General features: G+C 57.2%; 1 protein-coding gene across 6 annotated transcripts; it reads left to right on the plus strand.

Moving 5' to 3' along the window:
• The first annotated feature begins 280 nt into the window (after positions 1 to 280).
• LOC105106175 (tensin-3) lies at positions 281 to 18474 on the plus strand. 6 transcript variants are annotated; one of them, XM_064483755.1, is made up of 10 exons: positions 281 to 778; positions 1760 to 3272; positions 6978 to 7109; positions 9992 to 10087; positions 10386 to 10463; positions 11182 to 11259; positions 14794 to 14962; positions 16388 to 16456; positions 16544 to 16570; positions 17774 to 18474. In XM_064483755.1, exons 3-10 carry the CDS (start codon positions 6986 to 6988, stop codon positions 17850 to 17852), a joined length of 720 nt encoding a protein of 239 aa, XP_064339825.1. In that variant the 5' UTR covers positions 281 to 778; positions 1760 to 3272; positions 6978 to 6985; the 3' UTR covers positions 17853 to 18474. The 6 variants fall into 6 exon arrangements, with proteins under 6 accessions (XP_064339825.1, XP_064339824.1, XP_064339822.1 ...); XM_064483754.1 differs by lacking the exon at positions 1760 to 3272; XM_064483752.1 differs by lacking the exons at positions 281 to 778; positions 1760 to 3272 and adding an exon at positions 3922 to 5486.
• Positions 18475 to 18788: the final 314 nt, after the last annotated feature.

Below are 18788 nucleotides of genomic sequence, written 5' to 3' on the forward strand. Positions count from 1 at the left end.
CTTTCTTTTAAGAAATCAAATCATATACAAATGCTTGAAGTTTCTTTTTCACCTTTCCTTTATCCCATTCCCTTCTTTCCATCCAAAGAAATAACCGTTATCCTGAAGTCAGTGTTGTTTTACTTTCGCAGCTGGTTTGTTTTTTTTTTTTTTTTTGCCAGTCCCGCGGCCTGGGGAGGGTGCGGCTCAGGCGAAAAAATGAGGGGCGGGTTCCCCTCCTGATCTCAGAGAAGCTCCCAAAAGGGCAGCGGCGTGCCCACCTGCCGCCACCTCGGGCAGCCGCGAACCATTCAAATCGCCCGCGCCAAGAGGTACCCGGCGCTCGCGATTGGCTGAGCCGGACCAGCGCCCCTGGGCGGGGCCGGCCCCCTCGCAGCGGCCGCGGGTCCCGCCCCCACGCAGGGGCCGCGGGTCCCGCCCCGATGGTGCGCATGCGCGCAGTCCCCAGAGGAAAGAGTCTGCGCACACCCCCGCCCGGCCTCCGACTCGCGCCGCGGCTCCCTCCCCTGTCCGCGGAGGCTTGTCGGCTCGGCGAGACAGCAAGAGCTGCGGCCGGCAGGGGGCTGTGCGGACCCAAGGCGGCTGCGGTGGCGCCGGCTTGTGGAAAATGCCACCAGGCAGCGCTTCGGTTCGTTGCTCGTGTGACGGCCGTTCCCCCCCCACATCCCTGAACCCCCTGCGACCGCCGGGGAAGAACCGGCCCGCGCAGTGAGTACCGCACCGAGACGCTTCGGCGGGAACGAGGCCGACGGCCGGCTGTGCCGGTTGCGCCCCTGAGGTGAGTGCGGGCGGCGGCGGCGGCGGCGGCGGCAGGGCGCGGGGCGCGGGAAGGACGGGGGTTGCGGCGGCTGCCACCCCGGGTCCCCGCGGCGGAGGGAGGCCGCGCGGGCCTCTGCGGGGCGGGGAGGGCCGGCGCCGTCAGTGTTTAGTCTCAGCTATTCTGATGTGTAGTTTTGTGCCCTTTGCTATGTCCAATCCTATATGAATTTCTGTTTTTATCTGATCGCATGGGACTAGCCCAGTGGTTCTCCAATTGGCTGGACATTCAAATTGTTTGGAAAACTTTTTAAAAACATAGGGGCCTGCAGCCTTCCCCAGACAAGTTAATTCAAAATTTCTGAAGGTGGGGCTGAGGCATTAGTATTTTCTTAAGCTTCCTGTGTGATTATAATTAGTCAAACAATCACTCCCAACTCTAATAAAACGTTCTGACATTTTATAAAACTTGCCGATTGAGAACCTCAGCATGTGTTTCAAATGAGTTCAGAGGAGAGAATTTCCAGTGTTAGGTGTTGGTGTTTGTTCTATCAGTTGCATTCACAATGTAGGCTGACAAGGGGGAAAAAAAAAAAAACAACAACAAGAAAAAAAAATTCACAGGGAAGGTAGACAGGCCGTGCAAACGAGAACTCAATCACAGAAGAGCTGTCTCCAGGAGACCAAAGTCATGCTCTTTAACATTCTAAGTGATTGGTTTGTGCAGTGAACCAAATCTGAGCAGTTCCAATGTTTGAAAATGTAATGACTTGAATAGAAATACTAATATACCCTTCAAGGTCATGAAACAGTTCCTTGGCCTGAGGAAACATGTAACTTCTGTGAGCTCATGTAGGTCAATTTGAAGGGCCTCTTATAACCTTAAGATTCATCTTGCTCCTTATCTTTCCTCTGCCTTAAAATATGTTAATACCAGCTTTGGAATCAAATCAGTTCTTTTCTTTTTAAATCTGCCTTTTTAAAACTTCCTTTGTATTTGCAGAATTACCAAGGAGTTGTTAAAAATGACCGTATTTTCTACCTCTGAATGAAATTAAGCAAAGACCGAAGTACGAAAATGTCATCGAAACAAGAGACTATAAAAGAAATTTGAGAATAGCGGTACCTTGCTAATGATAGCCTAAAATTTAATTTAAAGTCAGTCCTGAAAATGTGTAATGGTTAAGGATTGAGTTTCTATCCTCATCCACATGTTTAAAGAATCTTCTGTATTGGCTATCTCTAACCAAATTAGTGGGAATGGAAGATGGCGGGGAACAACTCACTAAGAATCTACTCATCTATAGTCCTTTTATCTTTTTATTTACAAGGGTAAGCTACTGAATATCATATATATAATGCGGTACATAAAATGTGATAAATGCTGCACCTAACACACAAAGTCTACAACAGACCATAGATCTACAAAGGACTATGATCTATGGATCAGAACTAGCAGAGTTAACATCAACCCAGTTCCTAGCAAACGTTGCTAACTTATGTCCATAGCTATCATTTCGGACCCAATACCCCCTATATAATAGCAAATATTGTGTAGACCCCCTTCCCTTCCAAACGAGGCACTCTATCTTCAAGTATAATTTTTAAGTAAATTTAAATCAATTTAGAATAATGGAATATATGTTATTGTACATTCATAAGTATACTATATTCCTATCCCTACACCCCACTTAATTATAATAAATAAGTTAGGATCAGGGAAAGCAATATGAGAAATTATCCCACACGGGAAGTTCAGGAAAAATGAAAGAGCAAAGGCAGAGATGGACTCTAAGCTACTAGCAGGCCAGTTTTATCTGTGGACGATCACAGACAAAGGGGGAAAAATACTTAACTGGAGTATGTATAACATGCTAAGATAAATGACAATCTGTCAATGTTGACCAAGAATGAGGAAGTTTGATATTCTTGTGGATAAGCTATTTCTAAACGTACTTATAAAACAATTCAGTGCGTTATGACACGAATTAAGAGTGCCAATGAAGTGCCCTGGAAACATTTCATCCCAGAGCCAGCCACATGTCCAAAGATGCATTCAGTCTGTGGTGGGAAAGAAAAGAGGGCCGGGGGCTCCAGATGAGGGGAGTCGTGTAGCAAGTTGGGACAAGGACGCAGATGCCAAAGCTGGGCCTGTCCGACAGGGAGCTCAGGAGGGACTCAGCTGCTGCTTTGGGAGGTGGCAGGAGGTGGGGGGAGGGGATTGCCCGACCCTGGCTCCTGAAGCACCCCTCCCCTCCCTTCCTACTTGGGTCCCACACAGCGGCCCTCACTCCATCCTGCCTTGGCCTACCTGTGCCCCACATATACCCCGATGCTTCCCTCCCCGTTGCCTGACCCCGAGCCTCCCTGCCTGCCTTCGACCATCCCCAGTACCCCCATCGTGTGGTGACCTACCTGCACCTGGGGCTCCATCCTGCTTCCCTGCTGGGGACTGGCCTTCTTGGACATGTGCGCCTCCTGGCCAGCTGTGGAGCCCTGAAGTACCTGAAATAACCGTAAGTTCAGTAAAAGAATAAAGCTCAATGATAAAGAAAATCTCTATCATTTTATTCATTGAATCATGTTTTTTATGTTTACATATAAAATATGCATATCTGTGTGCATATGCATGAGTATATTTTGGGTTTTTATGTAATAAAATAACATATTAACATTTTATTTCTTCAAAACATTGAAGCATTGTGGCAAAAGGTTAGCATTTAAAAATCTTTCTTTTAAGAAATCAAATCATATACAAATGCTTGAAGTTTCTTTTTCACCTTTCCTTTATCACATTCACTTCTTTCCATCCAAAGACATAACCCTTATCCTGAAGTCAGTGTTGTTTTACTTTCCCAGCTGGTTTGTTTTTGTTTTTTTTTTTTTTTTTTTTGCCAGTCCCGCGGCCTGGGGAGGGTGCGGCTCAGGCGAAAAAATGAGGGGCGGGTTCCCCTCCTGATCTCAGAGAAGCTCCCAAAAGGGCAGCGGCGTGCCCACCTGCTGCCACCTCATGTTGCTGGGAACCATTCAAATCGCCCGCGCCAAGAGGTACCCGGCGCTCGCGATTGGCTGAGCCGGACCTGCACCCCTGGGTGGGGCCGGCCCCCTCGGAGCTGCCGCGTGTCCCGCCCCCACGCAGCGGCCTCGTTTCCCGCCCTCACGCAGGGTCCCAGACTGGGACAAGAAGCCTGCCAAGGCCTCGAGCCGCGGGGCCAAGTGCCGGGGTGGGTGGCGTCTCTATTTCTAGTCCTCACACCCCTGCCTTTGTCCATGTGGAAGACCAAGCACCCGACAGGCGATGGGGCCTGCGGCCAGCTTCTCCCGCGCAGCCCTCGCCCCTGCGTGCAGTCTCAGGACAGTGGGAGGAACTGAGAGCAAGTTAGGGTTGTCGGGCGCTGTTTCCCCAGAACCCGAGTGGAAGTGGGGGCTGGCAGCCTGTGGAGCTGTGGGCCCCCTGGGCGGACCCTGGGCAGCGGACTCCCTCCGAGAGGATGCTCTGGCCCTGGCTGGGGGGCTGGCAGGTGCCCGGAAGGTTGAAACTCCTCAGGGGCTTCCTGGGGGCTCTGGGCTCAGAAGAGGGTGGCCTGGCTTCCACTGCTGCTCGGAGCCGGCCCTCAGCCTGGGGAGGAAGTCACCAGCTCTCGGGGTTACGTCCCCAAAGTGCCTGGATCTGAGGGGTTAAACAGGCGAGAGAACAGCTCTGTCCAGCTTTTTATTCAAAATTCTTCTACTCAATTAAGGAGATCATAAAAATGCTAAGCATGTCCCTTTCTTCCCGGGAGCTCAATGGACCGACCCATTGTGGTTTCATATGGGGAGCCCGTGGCCTGGGGGGCTGCCGAGGCCCTGAATTGGCCTTTGTGCCAGACTGAGCTCATGGCCGGGCTGCGCTGTGGCCAGATGCCCGGTCCAATCCCCTCCCTGCTCCGTTGGCAAGAGTCCCCGTGACCGTGGCCCTCATCCTGCCCACAGACTCTGCGGAGTGCTTGTCAAGGGCCCTGTTCTGGAACGTTCTCAGCAGACCCTCCTACGGGTCTGCGTGAGCTCAGCCCATCATCCCAGGGCGGAGGGCTGGCCTGCCCCATTTTGGACTGGCACTCAGAAGAGGCAGGTGTGGCTGGCATTTGCCTGGCGGTTCCTGCCTGGGGGGGCCTGGGGAACAGTCCTGGGCAGAGGGCACCTCCTTGCTAGCCCTGCTGGGCACACAGAGGGTGGTGGAGTTACTGTGGTCGTCATTCTGAGCCACAAATTTAAGAACATTTCTTCTGGGCCGTCCCCCCACCTCAAAATAGCTGATATGCGGCCTGGGCATTGATTTTTTCCAGCTGAACCCCAGGAGCGGAGCTTCCTCTGTTTCCTGGGTGTTTTGTATGGACCCCTACTTGTTCTGTCGGGGGTGCCACTTCTCCCGAGGGAAGAAAGCCACCAGAGGTTCTGTTGTAACCTCTGGAATGTGCCTTTTCCTGGAAAAGCTGCAGTGAAATTTCAGGGAGGTGGAGGAGGGGAAAGGCCCCGGGGCTGTTTTCAGGCACAGCTGGTCACATGACTGTGGCACTTAGGGCCTTGGCATTTTTTAAAGGTGGACATAGAACTGGCGGGAGGTCAGGGCTCTCAGCCTCTGCTCCCCATCCTTAAACGCAGCAGCTGCAGGGAGACAGGTGGTGAGGGCGTGTCTTCTGCAGCCTGGCGGTGCCCTGGTGGGTGTGAGCTCCTGTCTGCTTCAGGAAACAGTGAGTCCAGCCCAGACCTCAGGCTGCCCTCCACATGTGGCCCCCGTGTCCCAGGCGGCCTGGCCTCTGGGGAAGGGGCTGGGAGCCGGGAGCCGCCCGGAGCAGCCCCAGCTGGCCATCTCTGCCCCCCATGAGTCTGGGCTGCTTGTCTCCACCCCCGTGGGGTGGAGTCACGACTTAGAAAGGCAGAGCTAGTGAGGTTGTCACAGTGGAAAAAAATACGACTTCTGTGAGTGAGATTCCCTTACTTAAAGAATAACAGTCATACACGTTCAGCCCCAGATCTGGAAAACAGCCTGTGACCCAGACCCTGCTCTGTCCGGTCCCCAGTGCAGGTGGGAGAGGCTGCCGGTCCCTCCGCCGTGTCAGGGTCACCCCAGGCCCGGTCCCTCCGCCCCTCCCCACATGCTGTGTGCAAGCCCCCACCTGGGGGCCCCGTCCCGCCCGCGGGGCTGGGGGCAGCCCCACGGAGAAGTGCAGAAGGAACCCCGTGTCTCGCCAGGCCAGGAGGTTGGGGCTGGAGTCGGTGCGTACGGGGCTGGGACAGGGCGTTTCCCAAGATGAGACAGGCTTCCTGCTCTCCCGGGTTTGTGTCCCGGGCCCTGACCCGCTGCAGACAGGGCTGCAGGCTCCACAGAAAGGCGGTGTTACAGCTGCCGTTCTGCACTGCATTACGCTTCAGGTTGCTAGTTGTCTTTCTATAAAAGGTGCAGGTCTGTGAAGGAAGCTCTGGGCTCTGCTCCTCTCTGGGCACCATCAGGGTTGCCTGAGGTTACCACCGCCCTGACCCATCGCTCTTTCTTCCTGTGTCATCAGTGGAAGGCCTGCGAGAGCCAGGCTTCAACCCAGAGGCAAGGCAGGGAGGGATGTTCTTGTTAAGTGACAGTCAGCGCTCACCTGGGGCGGGTGGAGAGCGCGGGGCCAGGCTCAGCCCTTGGCCCTGACCAACAGGTGACCGCCACACCGAAAAGGGGCTCACAGCCCCACCTAGGTGGGAACCGCTGACCAGAGCAGCCACATCTTCCCCAACCACCGGATGGAGGGCCACCCGTGGCCACATCTTTGCCGTTCCCTGGGGCAGAGAGGGAAATTTGTAGTAAACATGCAGTGACTTTGGGGTCACATGCGCAGACTTGGAAAGTGCGATCAGAAACTTCTTTCCTTCTGTTGAAAGTTGACAGTGTCCTTTCTAATATCGCAAGAAATGCCAGGCCGGGAGACGGCCCAGGTGGCCTCCCTTGGTGCTGGGCGCCACTGCTTGTGGGGACATGCGGTCTGGGCGTGTGTGCCTGTTTCCTGGTGGGGGTGTCACGGGGGCTTTGCAGGTGCTGTGGGGTTGACGGGGGTCATATGTGTACTATGTGTGTGTACATGAAAGCCGCACCTCTGTCTGGTGACCCTGCAGACCCCGGCCATCACCGGGTGTGGCCGTCGGAGAGGCAGGCCATGGTCCCCGCTGCGCACACACTCACACCTCTTTCCCTCCTGCAGCCATCGCCATGCTGAAGGACAAGGAGCCCAGGGCCTTCATCGTCAGGGACAGCCACTCCTTCCGGGGCGCCTACGGGCTGGCCATGAAGGTGGCCATGCCCCCGCCCTCCGTCCTGCAGCTGAACAAGAAAGGTGGGTCCCGGACGGCTCTGCTCAGCCCCACCTGCTGCTTAACCTTCCCGCCCATGCGGCCCTGGGGACAGGAACAGCCCTCACGGGTCTTCTCAGCATTTCCTGTCTCGGCTCTGTTTTAGGAAGTGCTGCCCAGCTCAAGAACGGAGGTTAATTGTCAGCTTTATTTTTCTGATTGCTCTGAGCAGGTGACCCAGCCCATGGGTCAGATGCCGGACACGGTGCCCACTCTCAGCCTGTCTGCCTCAGTCCCTCTGACTTCCGAGCGTAAACGTCTAATAAGTTCCCCTGTCTTCTCCCTGGCTCTCTGTCCAGTGCACACAAGCACACGTGTCCTCCCCTCTTACACCAGAGGCGGCTCACCACATGCCTGGCCTTCGTTCCTCCTCCCAGCCGAGCGTTCTGGTGGATCGAATGCGAGCCGGTGCGGGCCTGGTGTCACCAGGTCACCCCTCGGGGGAGAGGACGGAGCCTTCCGCCCTCCGGGCCAGGGCTTCGGCCGGTGCCGAGGGCCAGCGGGTACCATGTGGTTCACTCGGGCCTCTTGCTCTGTAACGGGCGCTCCGTGGCTTGACATCGTCAGGCCCAGGGAAGTGCGTGGTGCCTGCGCACAAGGCGAGCGTTGTCCTGCACCTGGTGGGTGTGCAGTGGACCCAGGCCATGGGACTGTGGGGAGCCTGCCATGCCCTTCCCTCCCCGGGCATCGTAACCCAGCACCACTGTTCCTTCGGGGCCCCAGGTCCCCCGGCTCCGCCCCGCGAGGCCCGTCCAGCTGGCCCCGTGTCCTGTTGGTGGCCCCCCGGGAGCCTGCAAGCCACCAGCTCCTGGGAACAGCAGACACGCTGTGCTCGGCCTGGCCTCTTCCCAAGAACCCTGGTTCTCTGCCGGGAGCAGTGCCTAGAAACCGAGCTCCAATCACCAGGTTGCCCTTCGCTTCTGACTCTTGGCTTCCCTCCAGACCAGAGCTGGGGAAGACACGATTTTTAAAAATTCCTGAACTAAAGCTGATGCCACCAGCTCGCATACAGGGTCACGAGGTCCTTCCTCACCTTCTCCCTCGGGGACAGGCTTGGCTTCCAGCAAATCAGTTTACGTCCTCCCTTCTCTGACCCCTAACATTTACTCTCATTTTTCTTTTTCTGTCACCCTCCTCTTTGCCTTTTTTTTTCTTATCGTTATGCTGCAAACGCTAAAGAATGGGAGTTTTTTTTTTTTATGGGAGTTTTTTTTTACCTCTCTTTCCCCCTAAACGGAGATTGTGGACGTCAGCACGTCACATGGCTCTTCCGGGGGGCACCTGGGCTCGCCTGGGGGCAGCGGGCATCAGAATAAGCAGGTTCTGAAGCCTCGGTGTTTAAAAAAGGTGCCGCTGCCCGCTTCCCTCAGACTCATGCCCAGCACCCAGTCCTTGGGTGAACTCTTTGCTTAAAGCTTCCTGGTGGAAAAGCGCCTGGAGTGAGTTACACCCTGCGGAATGTGAGACTCGGTGGCCCAGGGGTTATCAGGACGCAGGTGGTGGATGTGTGCACAGCAGCGGGGAGGGGCTGGGAAGGGGTGAGCCCGGGGCCGTGGTTGGAAGTGAGGGAGGGAGATGCTGTGTGCACACCAGCCAGGAGAGGGGAGCCTGGGACGGGAAGGAAGGAAGGAAGGAGGGACCACCACACACTCACTCCTGAGTGGAAACCAGGGCTTCTGGAGCTCAGGAGCTGCGTCGGCTTGACTGGGGGATGCAGGCGCTGGGCTGCAGGGAAACCCGTGGCTGACGGTTACAGCAGGAGTCTGGAGGCAGGAGTCAGAGCCCCGCAGCTGCCCAGCTCCTCTGTCTCCGCTGAGGCTTTTAAAGCGAGGCCACCTTTACCCCTCCTGCGTGCATCGCCTTTCAGGGAACACAGACGGTGGTGTGTAACTGTCCCCTCCAGGTGTGCAACCCGCCCATCTCTCAGGCTGACCTGCCTCAGCCTTGAGGCAGAGGCCACAAATAGGGGCTCTTGCAGGGGCAGACATCGGGGCTCACCGGCTTCGCCCGGCCCCTGGATGTGGCATTTGGATTTCAGAGCCCAGGGACAGATCTGAGAGGAGAGCTGGCCAAACCCGGAAAGAGGCCCACGGGTCCCCACGCCCCACTGGTTTCCCGGGGAGTGGGCAGCCATGGCCGCACGGCTGGGTTCCCACAGTCACTTCGTGCCCTGGAACCCTTCCTGCCGGCTACCTGTCCCGCGCAGTGCCGGCACTCAGATGGCTGATGCCGTCTCTGTGTGTAACATGCGTCACGGGAGCCAGCTGGTCCTGTGTCAGAAGCATGAGTGGTCATGCAGGCTCGTCCCCACGGAGGACCAGGAGCGCCGTGCTGGTCAGCGCAGGGCGGCGGCTCCTGTCCCTTCTGCTCATCTGTGCTTTCCCTCCCTGGACCACCTGCCGTTCCCTGGTGTTTCATGCTGTGCTTTCTCTCCGGGCTCGTGGGCCGGGTGAACGCAGGTGTGCGGGGGCCCGCCCTCCGGGGGCTCCTGCAGCTGGCTCGGGGCTCAGTTACCCAGGAGACTGGCACCACCCGGCTCTTTCCCGCAATGAGTTCTGGGGCATCATGCAGGGTCTGGGTCTCCCTGGCCTCCCGCTCAGGAGGGGAAGGAGCTGGAGTCCACATCACTGGCTCTTAGCTGCTTGTCTGGGTCCCTGGGGACGGTTCTGCAGGATGTTGCAAACGGTCCCCCGGGGACTCCCCAGCTCCAGGCATGGTCACTGGAGGCGTTCTGGCCGCCCATCCAGGCCATGACCCCCCCCCAGCTCAGCTGCCTCCCGCAGGGCCGAGCTCTCCTTCCCATGTCCCCACCTTCCCAGGCGCTCGGTCTGTAAAACTTCTCTTCCTTTTGAATCTCTTGCCCCAGCTGGAGACTTGGCCAACGAACTGGTCCGGCATTTCTTGATCGAGTGCACCCCGAAGGGAGTGCGGTTGAAAGGATGCCCCAACGAGCCGTATTTCGGTGAGTGGCCGAGAGCCCGTGGTCGGCGTCCTGAACCCACAAGCCCGTTCATAGTGGGAGCTGCCTCGGATCCCGCAGGCGGTGTGGCCAGTCCTTTACAGATGGGCGGGGGGTGTCTCTGCCAAGAACCAGCCGCAGTCCCCTTCCCCCGACCCTTCCCCACCTGCCACGCTCCTCAGTTATTGAGGCTTTGCCCAGAGCCCCCCAGTAACAGAGCGTGCGCGCTGCTGAAGATAGAAGGGCCCCCTTTCAGAAGGTGCAGTGTGCTAATGCCTCTTTTGTCTTTGCCCGTCCGCAGGGAGCCTGACGGACTTGGTGTGCCAGCATTCCATCACGCCCCTGGCTCTGCCCTGCAAACTGCTCATTCCAGACAGAGGTACGCTGCCGGCTGCCCCAGGGCCGCTCTGGTTGGCTGGGTGGGCTCGCCCGCCTGCACAGATGCAGTGAGAACTATCAGACCGGAAGTTCCTTCTGCTCCCACGCTGGGGGTCCGCCCTGAGTAGCCCACCCCAGTCACGTAAGAGGTGGTCCCTCTGCACACACAGCCCTCGGTCGTATCTTCACATCGTGGGCTTTGGGAACAGTTTCAGTGGAGCAGAGACCCATGGCTCAAAATTACAACATGCCTGGACTCAGGGACCTTCAGGGCCATTTACGTGTGAGTTTTATAATTCTGCACGATCACCAGCTGTTGATATTGTTGGCCAGAGGTGTGGGAAGGGCTCGGCTCTTTCCCTTGGTGTCTGTCTGAAAACACCCACAACACAGATTTAACACAAAGTGGCGTCCACTTCCCCGGACAGCCTCGAGGTCACAAATTGCATCATGGTCCAGAAAGACGATTCGTTTAAAATACAGGCAAAGCTGACTTGCTTTCTAAGATGCAGTTGTTCGTCTCCATTCACCCAGAGACGAGGAGGGTGTTTCACTGGGCTGCACCTGCCCCGGACATGGTGACGGTTTCTCCAGGCTGGGCTGTTTTCGCCTGGGGAGACCCCTCTCTCCGCGAGCTCAGTCACGGGCTTCCCCGCTGTCACGAGGGTTCTTGCCGGCGAGCCGGACCCATGTCTGTGTTTTCTTGCTCCTCCCGGCAGATCCGTTGGAGGAAATGACAGAAAGCTCTCCCCAGACCATGGCCAACTCCGCGACGGAGCTGCTGAAGCAGGGGGCAGGTGGGTCCCTGCTGCGTCCCCCAAACCTCCCGGTCCTGGGCACTGCTGGGCTCCTTTCCTCCCCGTGCATCCCGGGAGGTTTCCGTTGGGAAGCTGCACTGGGGCTGGGGGGCCCAGGGGTCGGGGCGGCAGGTCCAGGACTCCGCAGGCTGATCAGGACCAAATTCCGTGGAATCAAGGTCGAGTCCTGGGTTTTGTTCGGGGGGGTGTGGTGAGGCAGGGCGTGATGACCTGCCCCTCCAGCTGCAGGCGTGCAGATGTGCACGTGACCAGTGAGTCCACAGAGGGACTCACGCTGCCCCCAGCCCAGGCTGACCCCAGGTGGCGACTCCCCGGAGCACTGTGTTCTTAGTAACAGGCTTTATTTTTCAGCACAGGTTTAGGTTCACAGCAAACCTGGCAGGAAGGTACAGGGATTTCCCATGTGGCCCTGCCCCCACACGTGCACAGCCTTCATCCCAGTCCCTGAGCCTGCAGGGGCCCGTCATCGTCACCAGCGCCCACAGTTTACACGAGGGCTCCCTCTCGGCTGTGTAAGGACACGTGTCCAGCATTGCTGTCCCACAGAGAAGTGCCTCCGCGCTCCACCCACTCGCCCCCCTCCCTCACCCTGGCCACCCCTGGTCCTTGATGGCCCCGTGGTTTTGCCCTTTCCAGAGTGCCGCATAGTTGGAATCATACAGCACGTAGCTCTTTAGACTGGCTTTCTTCCCTGGGTCATATGCATTCAGGACCCCTCCATGTCCCTTCACGGCTCTGTGGCGTGGTTCTTTTTATCACCAAATGATATCCCATCGTCGGGACGGACCACAGTGTATTTGTCCATTCGCCCGCTGAAGGACATCTTGGTTGTGTCCACGTTTTGGCAGTTGCAAATAAAGCTGCTGTAAACAGCCACATTCAGGTTACGACGTGGACATAATTTTCATCTCCTTTGGGTAAAGACTGGGGAGCCCAAATGCTGGATCGTAGGGTAGGAGTGTGTTCATTCTGTAAGGAGGCACCAAACCGTCTTCCAAAGTGGCCACACCGTTTGCATCCCCACCGGCAGTGCTGAGTGTCCTGTGGCCCCACGTCCTCCCCAGCGTGTGGTGGCGTCTGTGTGCTGGGTCGTGGTCCCTCTTGTTGTTTTGATGGCATCTCGTTGTTTTAATTTCGCATTTCCCTGGCAACATTTGACATGAAGTGTCTTCTCAGGTGCTCATTTGCCATCTGTGTGTGTGTCTTCTTCGCTGAGATGGCTCCGAAGGCTGTTTGTCCATTTTTAAATAAGGTTGTTGTTTTCCTATTGTTGAGTTCCGAGGGCTCTTCGTATGTGCTGAATACAGTTCTCTGTGCGATTTGTCTTTTGCAAATACTTTCTCCCAGGCGGTGGCTGGTCTTCCCGTTCTCTTGACAGTGTCTCTCTTGGGGCAAAAAACGTTTTGTGGGAATGAAATCCATTTTTCAGTACTTCCCTCCATGGATCGTGGCTTTTGTACTGTATCTAAAAATCATCACCAAACCAAAGTCATCGAAATTTTCTCCTTTGTTGTCTTATAAGAGTTATAGTTTTGGGTTTTACACTTAGGTCTACGTTCTATTTTGAGTTAATTTCTGTGAAGGGTGGAAGGTCTGGGTCCAGATTCATGGTTTTGGACGTGGATGTCCGGTTGTTTGAGCCACATTTGCTGAAGAGACTGTCTTTGCTCCTCTGTCAGAGATTGGTTGGCAGTGCTTATGTAGGTCTGTTTCCGGGCTGACCGTCCTGCTCCATTGATCTGTCTGTCTGTTATTTCACGAACACCACACTGTCTTGATTGCTGTAGCTTTTGAGTAAATCCTGAAGGCGGGTAGTGTCAGTCCTCCAACCAAGGTCTTCCCCTTCAGTCCCGTGCTGGCTGCCCTGGGTCTCCTGTCTCTCCGTAGATACTTCAGAACCAGTCTGTTGACGCCCACAGAGTATTGGAATTTCAGTGACTCCACAGATCAGCTTGGGGAGAAACGACACTTTGACTCTGTTGAGTCTCCCTGTCCATGAACATGGGACATCTCTCCATTTATTTAGTTCTTTGATTCCATTAGTGGGACTTTAGCCATTTTCCTCATATAGGTCTTGTACCTATTTTAGCAGATTTACACCTACCTATTTCATTTTGAGCGAGGTGCTAATATACACGGCATTGTGGACTTTTTTTTAATTGAAGTATGCTCAGTTGCAGTGTGTCAATTTCCAGTGCACGGCATCACGTTTCAGTCATACACGTACATAAGTATATTTGTTGTCATGTTTTTGTGCATGATAGGTGTTTATAATTCCACATTCCACTGTCTTCTGCTGGTGTCCAGGAAAGGGACTGACTTGTGTGTGGTCACCTTGTACCATGTTGTGTGTGGTCACCTGCAGCCTTGTGCAGTAGCTCACTCTTCTCAGGCCAGGTCACTCCTGCAGCATTGGGTGCCCAGCTAGTGACCCCAGCTTGAGAGGGTTGTGGATGAGCCAGAGACCACAGGGCTGTTGCGGGTCTGCGGCTCTGAGGGACGGACACGGCTGGAGAGGACTAGGGGCCCCATGACCTGAGATCCCCGGTTGGAGGCCTTTCCCACAAGGTGGACATTGACTCTCAGAAGTGCTGGTGAGGGAATCCCTGTGTCTGTGGGAGGCTGGACTAGGCTGCCCCCATTCTCCACCTTTCTCTGCCTGTGGAGTTCTTCGTAGCTATGACTCCGGAAACAAAGGAATATGCAGGAAACAGGCATTTTCTTGTTGCTTCCTCTGCCCAATGTGCATCATTCTTCTGTGCCGGTTTTCTCAGCAACGCTGCTCAAGTAAAACCTCTCTGTTTTCAAAGGAGACTTTTAGTGCTGGACTCTCTGTAGACCATCCTTAAAGGATACGCTCTCCGTGGCCAGAACAAAGGTGACAGGAGTTTGCCCAAAATAGCGAACACGCTAGAACCGAGACCCCGAAAGGCAGCAGGGGTCGGTGTCAGTCCCAGTTCCGATCCAGGCCTGCCGCCCCCGCAGGACCCTTGGCCTGCAGACGTCAACATTATCGTGATAATCTCTCCCCAAGTCAGTAGCCACAAAGGCCAGATGAGCAGGTGCCGAAAAGTCCCTCGGGGACCAAAACATGGTCACATGAACCGCCGTGCCCCTGCCGCTCTGCTTTTGTGTAAAAAGGCTTCTCCTGGCCCAAGAGGAATGGCCATCCTCTCTGCAGGGCCCAGTTGAAAGGGCCAGTCCTGGGTGACAGCCCGTGGCAGCTTGGAAGCTGCGTCCCCATGGCAGAGGCCATGAGCTCGCCGCCTGCGCCTTGTTGCCGGGGGTCATCCCCACCCAGGTGCCAGGGCAAATTACGCAGCAGGTGGACAGTCGTCCGGGTCTCCTTGGCCCCAGACAGGGTGACTCTCACACTGGCCTTGGGGCAGGTGTGTCTCTGGGTCGCCACTGTCCACGCCGGTGGAATTAGGAGCAAAGGGCGTTGGCCTCGGCCGCACCTCACCCGGGCCGCGGGGATGTGCGGTTCACATGCCTCCCCTCCGTGTCTTCCAGCCTGCAACGTGTGGTACCTGAACTCCGTGGAGGTGGAGTCCCTCACCGGACACCAGGCCATTCAGAAGGCCCTGAGCATCACCCTGGTCCAGGAGCCGCCCCCCTTGTGCACGGTCGTGCACTTCAAGGTGTCGGCCCAGGGCATCATGCTGACGGACAACCAGAGGAAGTGCGTGTGCAGGGCGGCAGGGGCGGGCATGGAAGGTGTCATTTTTGCAAATGCAAACATCTTTCAAGTCGTTTCTGAGAAAGACTCAGACTGTGATAGGAGCCACTCCCCTACCCTTCAGTGTCACTGCTCCTGGCTGGAGGTCATCCCGTCCAGGCGAGCCTGTGATCTTTACGTCCACGTAACATCAGTGATTATGTAATAACATAGTAACACAAGGATGCTTGATGCTAACAGAAAGCATTCATTTCCTAGACGTGAGAGCGCGTCAGTACCGTCTGAACGCCCAGACGGCAGGCACCACCTCCGCCCCCGGGGCTTCCCTCTGAGCAGGGCTTCCGGCGGGACACCAGGGAGGGACACCGGGGAGCCTGGCCCGAGTGTGGGGGCGCGGACAGAATGGCGGCAGACGCGTTCCTCCCCTGGGCGGGGCCTCGGACCAGGGTCAGAGGCATTTCAGAGGAAGTTGCTCTTTGTTATGCAGATGGCCTCGCTGACCAGGGGGCCATGCCATCAGCCCTAAAGGTGGTGGCAGGAGCTTCATGGAGCAGTGGTGGGTTGGGGGGGCCGGCAAGGAGCACGGCTTCTTTCTTCAGAGCATCTCTGTTGCTCCCAGCTGCGTGCTCTTCCTGTGTCTCCGGCTTCCCTGTGTCCTGATAAATCTGCGGGGGCAGGCTGCGTCCACTGCACTCAGAGTCCTTCCTGTGGCTAGAGACGGGACTGAACTCACTGGCTGATATGGGCAGAGGGCCTGGGTCCCCGGTGACAGCCAGCCTCGGGGTCCCCAGATGCCTGGGCTCCGCCTGTGCCCTCCCTGACGCTGGCCCCTCCTCTCTTGCCTTCTCCTATGAGAGCACAGCCGCCAGCCTCTGGGGACACCACCATGCTGGACTGTGTCATGGAGCCTCATGACCCCAGGCCCATAGGAGCAGGGCAGGCTGTCAGGGAAATGGGGACCTGGGACCATGGACAGAGGGGTCCCCTGGGGAAACGGGGAGCCAGGACTGAGGACAGAGAGAGGGGTCCCCTGGGGGCTCCCCCGCAGCTGTGCGGGGACCCTGTTAGCAGCACGTCCCTGGGATTTCCTGAGCACAGCCCTCGACAGTTTGGCCCCTGTCCTGGGGCTGCGGCTGGCTCTTCACATGCTGTTTCACAGGCCAGCATCCAGATTGGAGACCGGGGTGTTCCCCAGGGGTGAGGGCAGGCAGTCGGGCGTCACTCCCTGTGACCTGTCCCCCACACGCTCTGCAAAGAGCCCCTCACCCAGGCCCTGCCCACTTTCCTAGAGCGCCAGCTTCAGGTCTGCTCACTTCCAGTGGGTGAAAACGCAGAATACGCTTCTGCCCCGAATCTCCTCGTGGGGGCCCCAGTGCCTCACTGTCCCCGGGACACCCAGTGACGGGCTCGCCCGCCTGTCCCCCACAGGCTCTTCTTCCAAAGGCACTACCCCGTGAGCAGCGTGATCTTCTGCGTGCTGGACCCCCAGGACAGGAAGTAAGGAGTGTGTGTGTGCCAGCCCCGTGCCGCACCCGCCGGGCCAGGGGCCTGAACCTCACTCTCCCTTGCTCTCTGACTTGCCAGGTGGATCACAGATGGCCCCTCCTCAAGGTATGTCGCCAGCGGTCTCCACAGCCTCTTAGTGGATGGTTGCCTCTGAAGCTGAATTCTTTCCCAGATGCCCAAAGAGGAAATGACCCCATAACACCAACGGGTTGGGGTCTGGCTTTAAACAGAAATGAAAGTGTTCGTAGACAGAAAGTGTCCACAAAGGGTTACCTTTTCTGCTTGCTCTTTGAGCAGTATGTACGTCCAGCCCATAAGATACAGTACAGAGAGCATGGGGCGGTTGGCACAGGATTTCCAGCCTGGCCGCGGGGCCTTGGACCCTCCAGAGCCGTCTGCATCATTCCCCCAAACATGACTGCCACGGCGTCCAACCTCGGGGGTCCCCTTCCAGGATTCCGATTTCACACTCCTCATTTGTCTGGGCATCTGATAAAGTGCCGGGCAGGTGGGGCGTGACCCCCAGCTCTGGCCAACAGGGTGGACGGCACTCCCCGCTGCGTGGACGGGGCCGCCCCAAGGGGGCCACTTGGCACCATCGGCCAGTCCCTCCCTTGGCATGGAAGCCACTCGGCTTATACAAAAAGATTCCCCATTTCCCTGAGAAGGAGGAGAAGGACTTTTGCCAAGGATTTGGATTCAGATAATGGTAGTTACTGTGTTAAGTCAGGGCTTGAGAAACCCTGTTCAGATAAAGGCTTCAATTCTAAGGAAAATAGTTCGACCGTGCCGTTCTCTCAGTGTCCTCTCCTGTGTGTAGCCTGTAATTCAGGAGCACGCGGCCTGAGAAGGGGGCCCTGCTGTGTTTTCACCCCCCATCCGCTGGCCCGGGTGTGGGAGGAGTGTGGGCATCGGGCAGAGCCCACCGGCATCCACACCATCTCAGGACCAGAGCTGGGATGTTGTCACTCACGAGGTCTGTGAGGAGAGACCAGGTGGCCCCTTAGGAAGAGCCAGGTCCTCCCCTCCAAGACTCAGGTGAGGCGCTCAGGAGCCGTGCAGCGTCTGGAGGGCTCTGGCCAGGCCTGGGGTAGCCGCTGCAGTGCAAGTCCAAACCCTGTCCCTCGGGCTCCTCCCCTGTGACACCTGGGCTCAGCCCCACCCCCACAGGGTCTGGGAGGTGGAGGGAGGCGGGGCAGGTGGCTGGCGGGCTGGCGCCTGGGATGATGCAGTGGCCGGGAGGGGGAGCAGAGGCTGGCACCCGATGGGACGAGGCCCGCTGCTCGCTGACCCGCGTTCCTTTTGCAGGGTCTTCGGTTTCATGGCCTGGAAGCAGAGCAGCACCACGGACAACGTGTGCCACCTGTTCGCGGAGCATGACCCTTAGCAGCCCGCCAGCGCCATCATCAACTTCGTGTCCAAGATCATGATCGGCTCCCCGAGGAAGATCTGAGCCTCGCACCGGAAGACCCCAGAGGGGCCGGCTGTGCCCCCGACCTCCCCAGCCCAGGAGGGAAGGGGCCCCTCCAACTTACACACCAGAACGAGCCACCCCACGGCCCAGTGGCCTTCCCAGAAAGACACGTTTCTGCCACCCAGGGCCCCAGCGGAGGAAGACGGGCGCCGGATGGGCTCCCAAAATTGCGTTCTTACATCTACGAGGGGAGGGGAGCCCAGCCCACTTGGCAGTGGCCCGAGTGGCCGCTGTGCCTCGGGGTAGCCGTCTCGGGGGGCTTCTGTCCAGCGGACACCCTGATGCCTCTGTCCTCTGGCGATCACCACGGAGAGGCTGATTGGTGGGCCTGAAAAGGGGTGCATGCCTAATGGAGGTTCGTGCAGGTCAGGCCCTCCGGATCACTGGGGCGTGAACAAGGGGTCGGCGTGATGGGCGGCGAGGCCAGGAAGTCCCTGGGTCCCCGTGGAGGGACTGCCTCTGCCTCCGCTCGCCCAGCTCTGAATGGCACGCTGGGCCATGAGGGGAACACCGTTTCCATAAAAGTTACGTTTTACTTCTGCCAAATTATTTATGGGAACAGTTTGCCAGTGCTGTGCAGTACTGGGGTCCAGTTACTGCCGCCTCCCCAGCTGGGTTCTCGGCGGAGCGTCTGCCCCGGGGCAGGTCACCGAGATTTGGAGGCTGTGGGTCCCCACTGGCGATGCTGTGGGACGTGGCTGCTGCCCGCAGCCTTTCCGAATTCCTGACCACCCGCGCGTCCTTTCTGGGGAGGACGGTTCCAAGGGGTGGGACGCGCTTAGTTGTAGCCTCAGTCCCCACGCCGCACCGTCGTCTTGGGGTGGAGACTGCCCTGAGGACACTGCCCCG

This window comes from Camelus dromedarius, unplaced genomic scaffold, assembly GCF_036321535.1.
Source record: "Camelus dromedarius isolate mCamDro1 unplaced genomic scaffold, mCamDro1.pat HAP1_SCAFFOLD_65, whole genome shotgun sequence".
NCBI lineage: Eukaryota > Metazoa > Chordata > Mammalia > Artiodactyla > Camelidae > Camelus > Camelus dromedarius.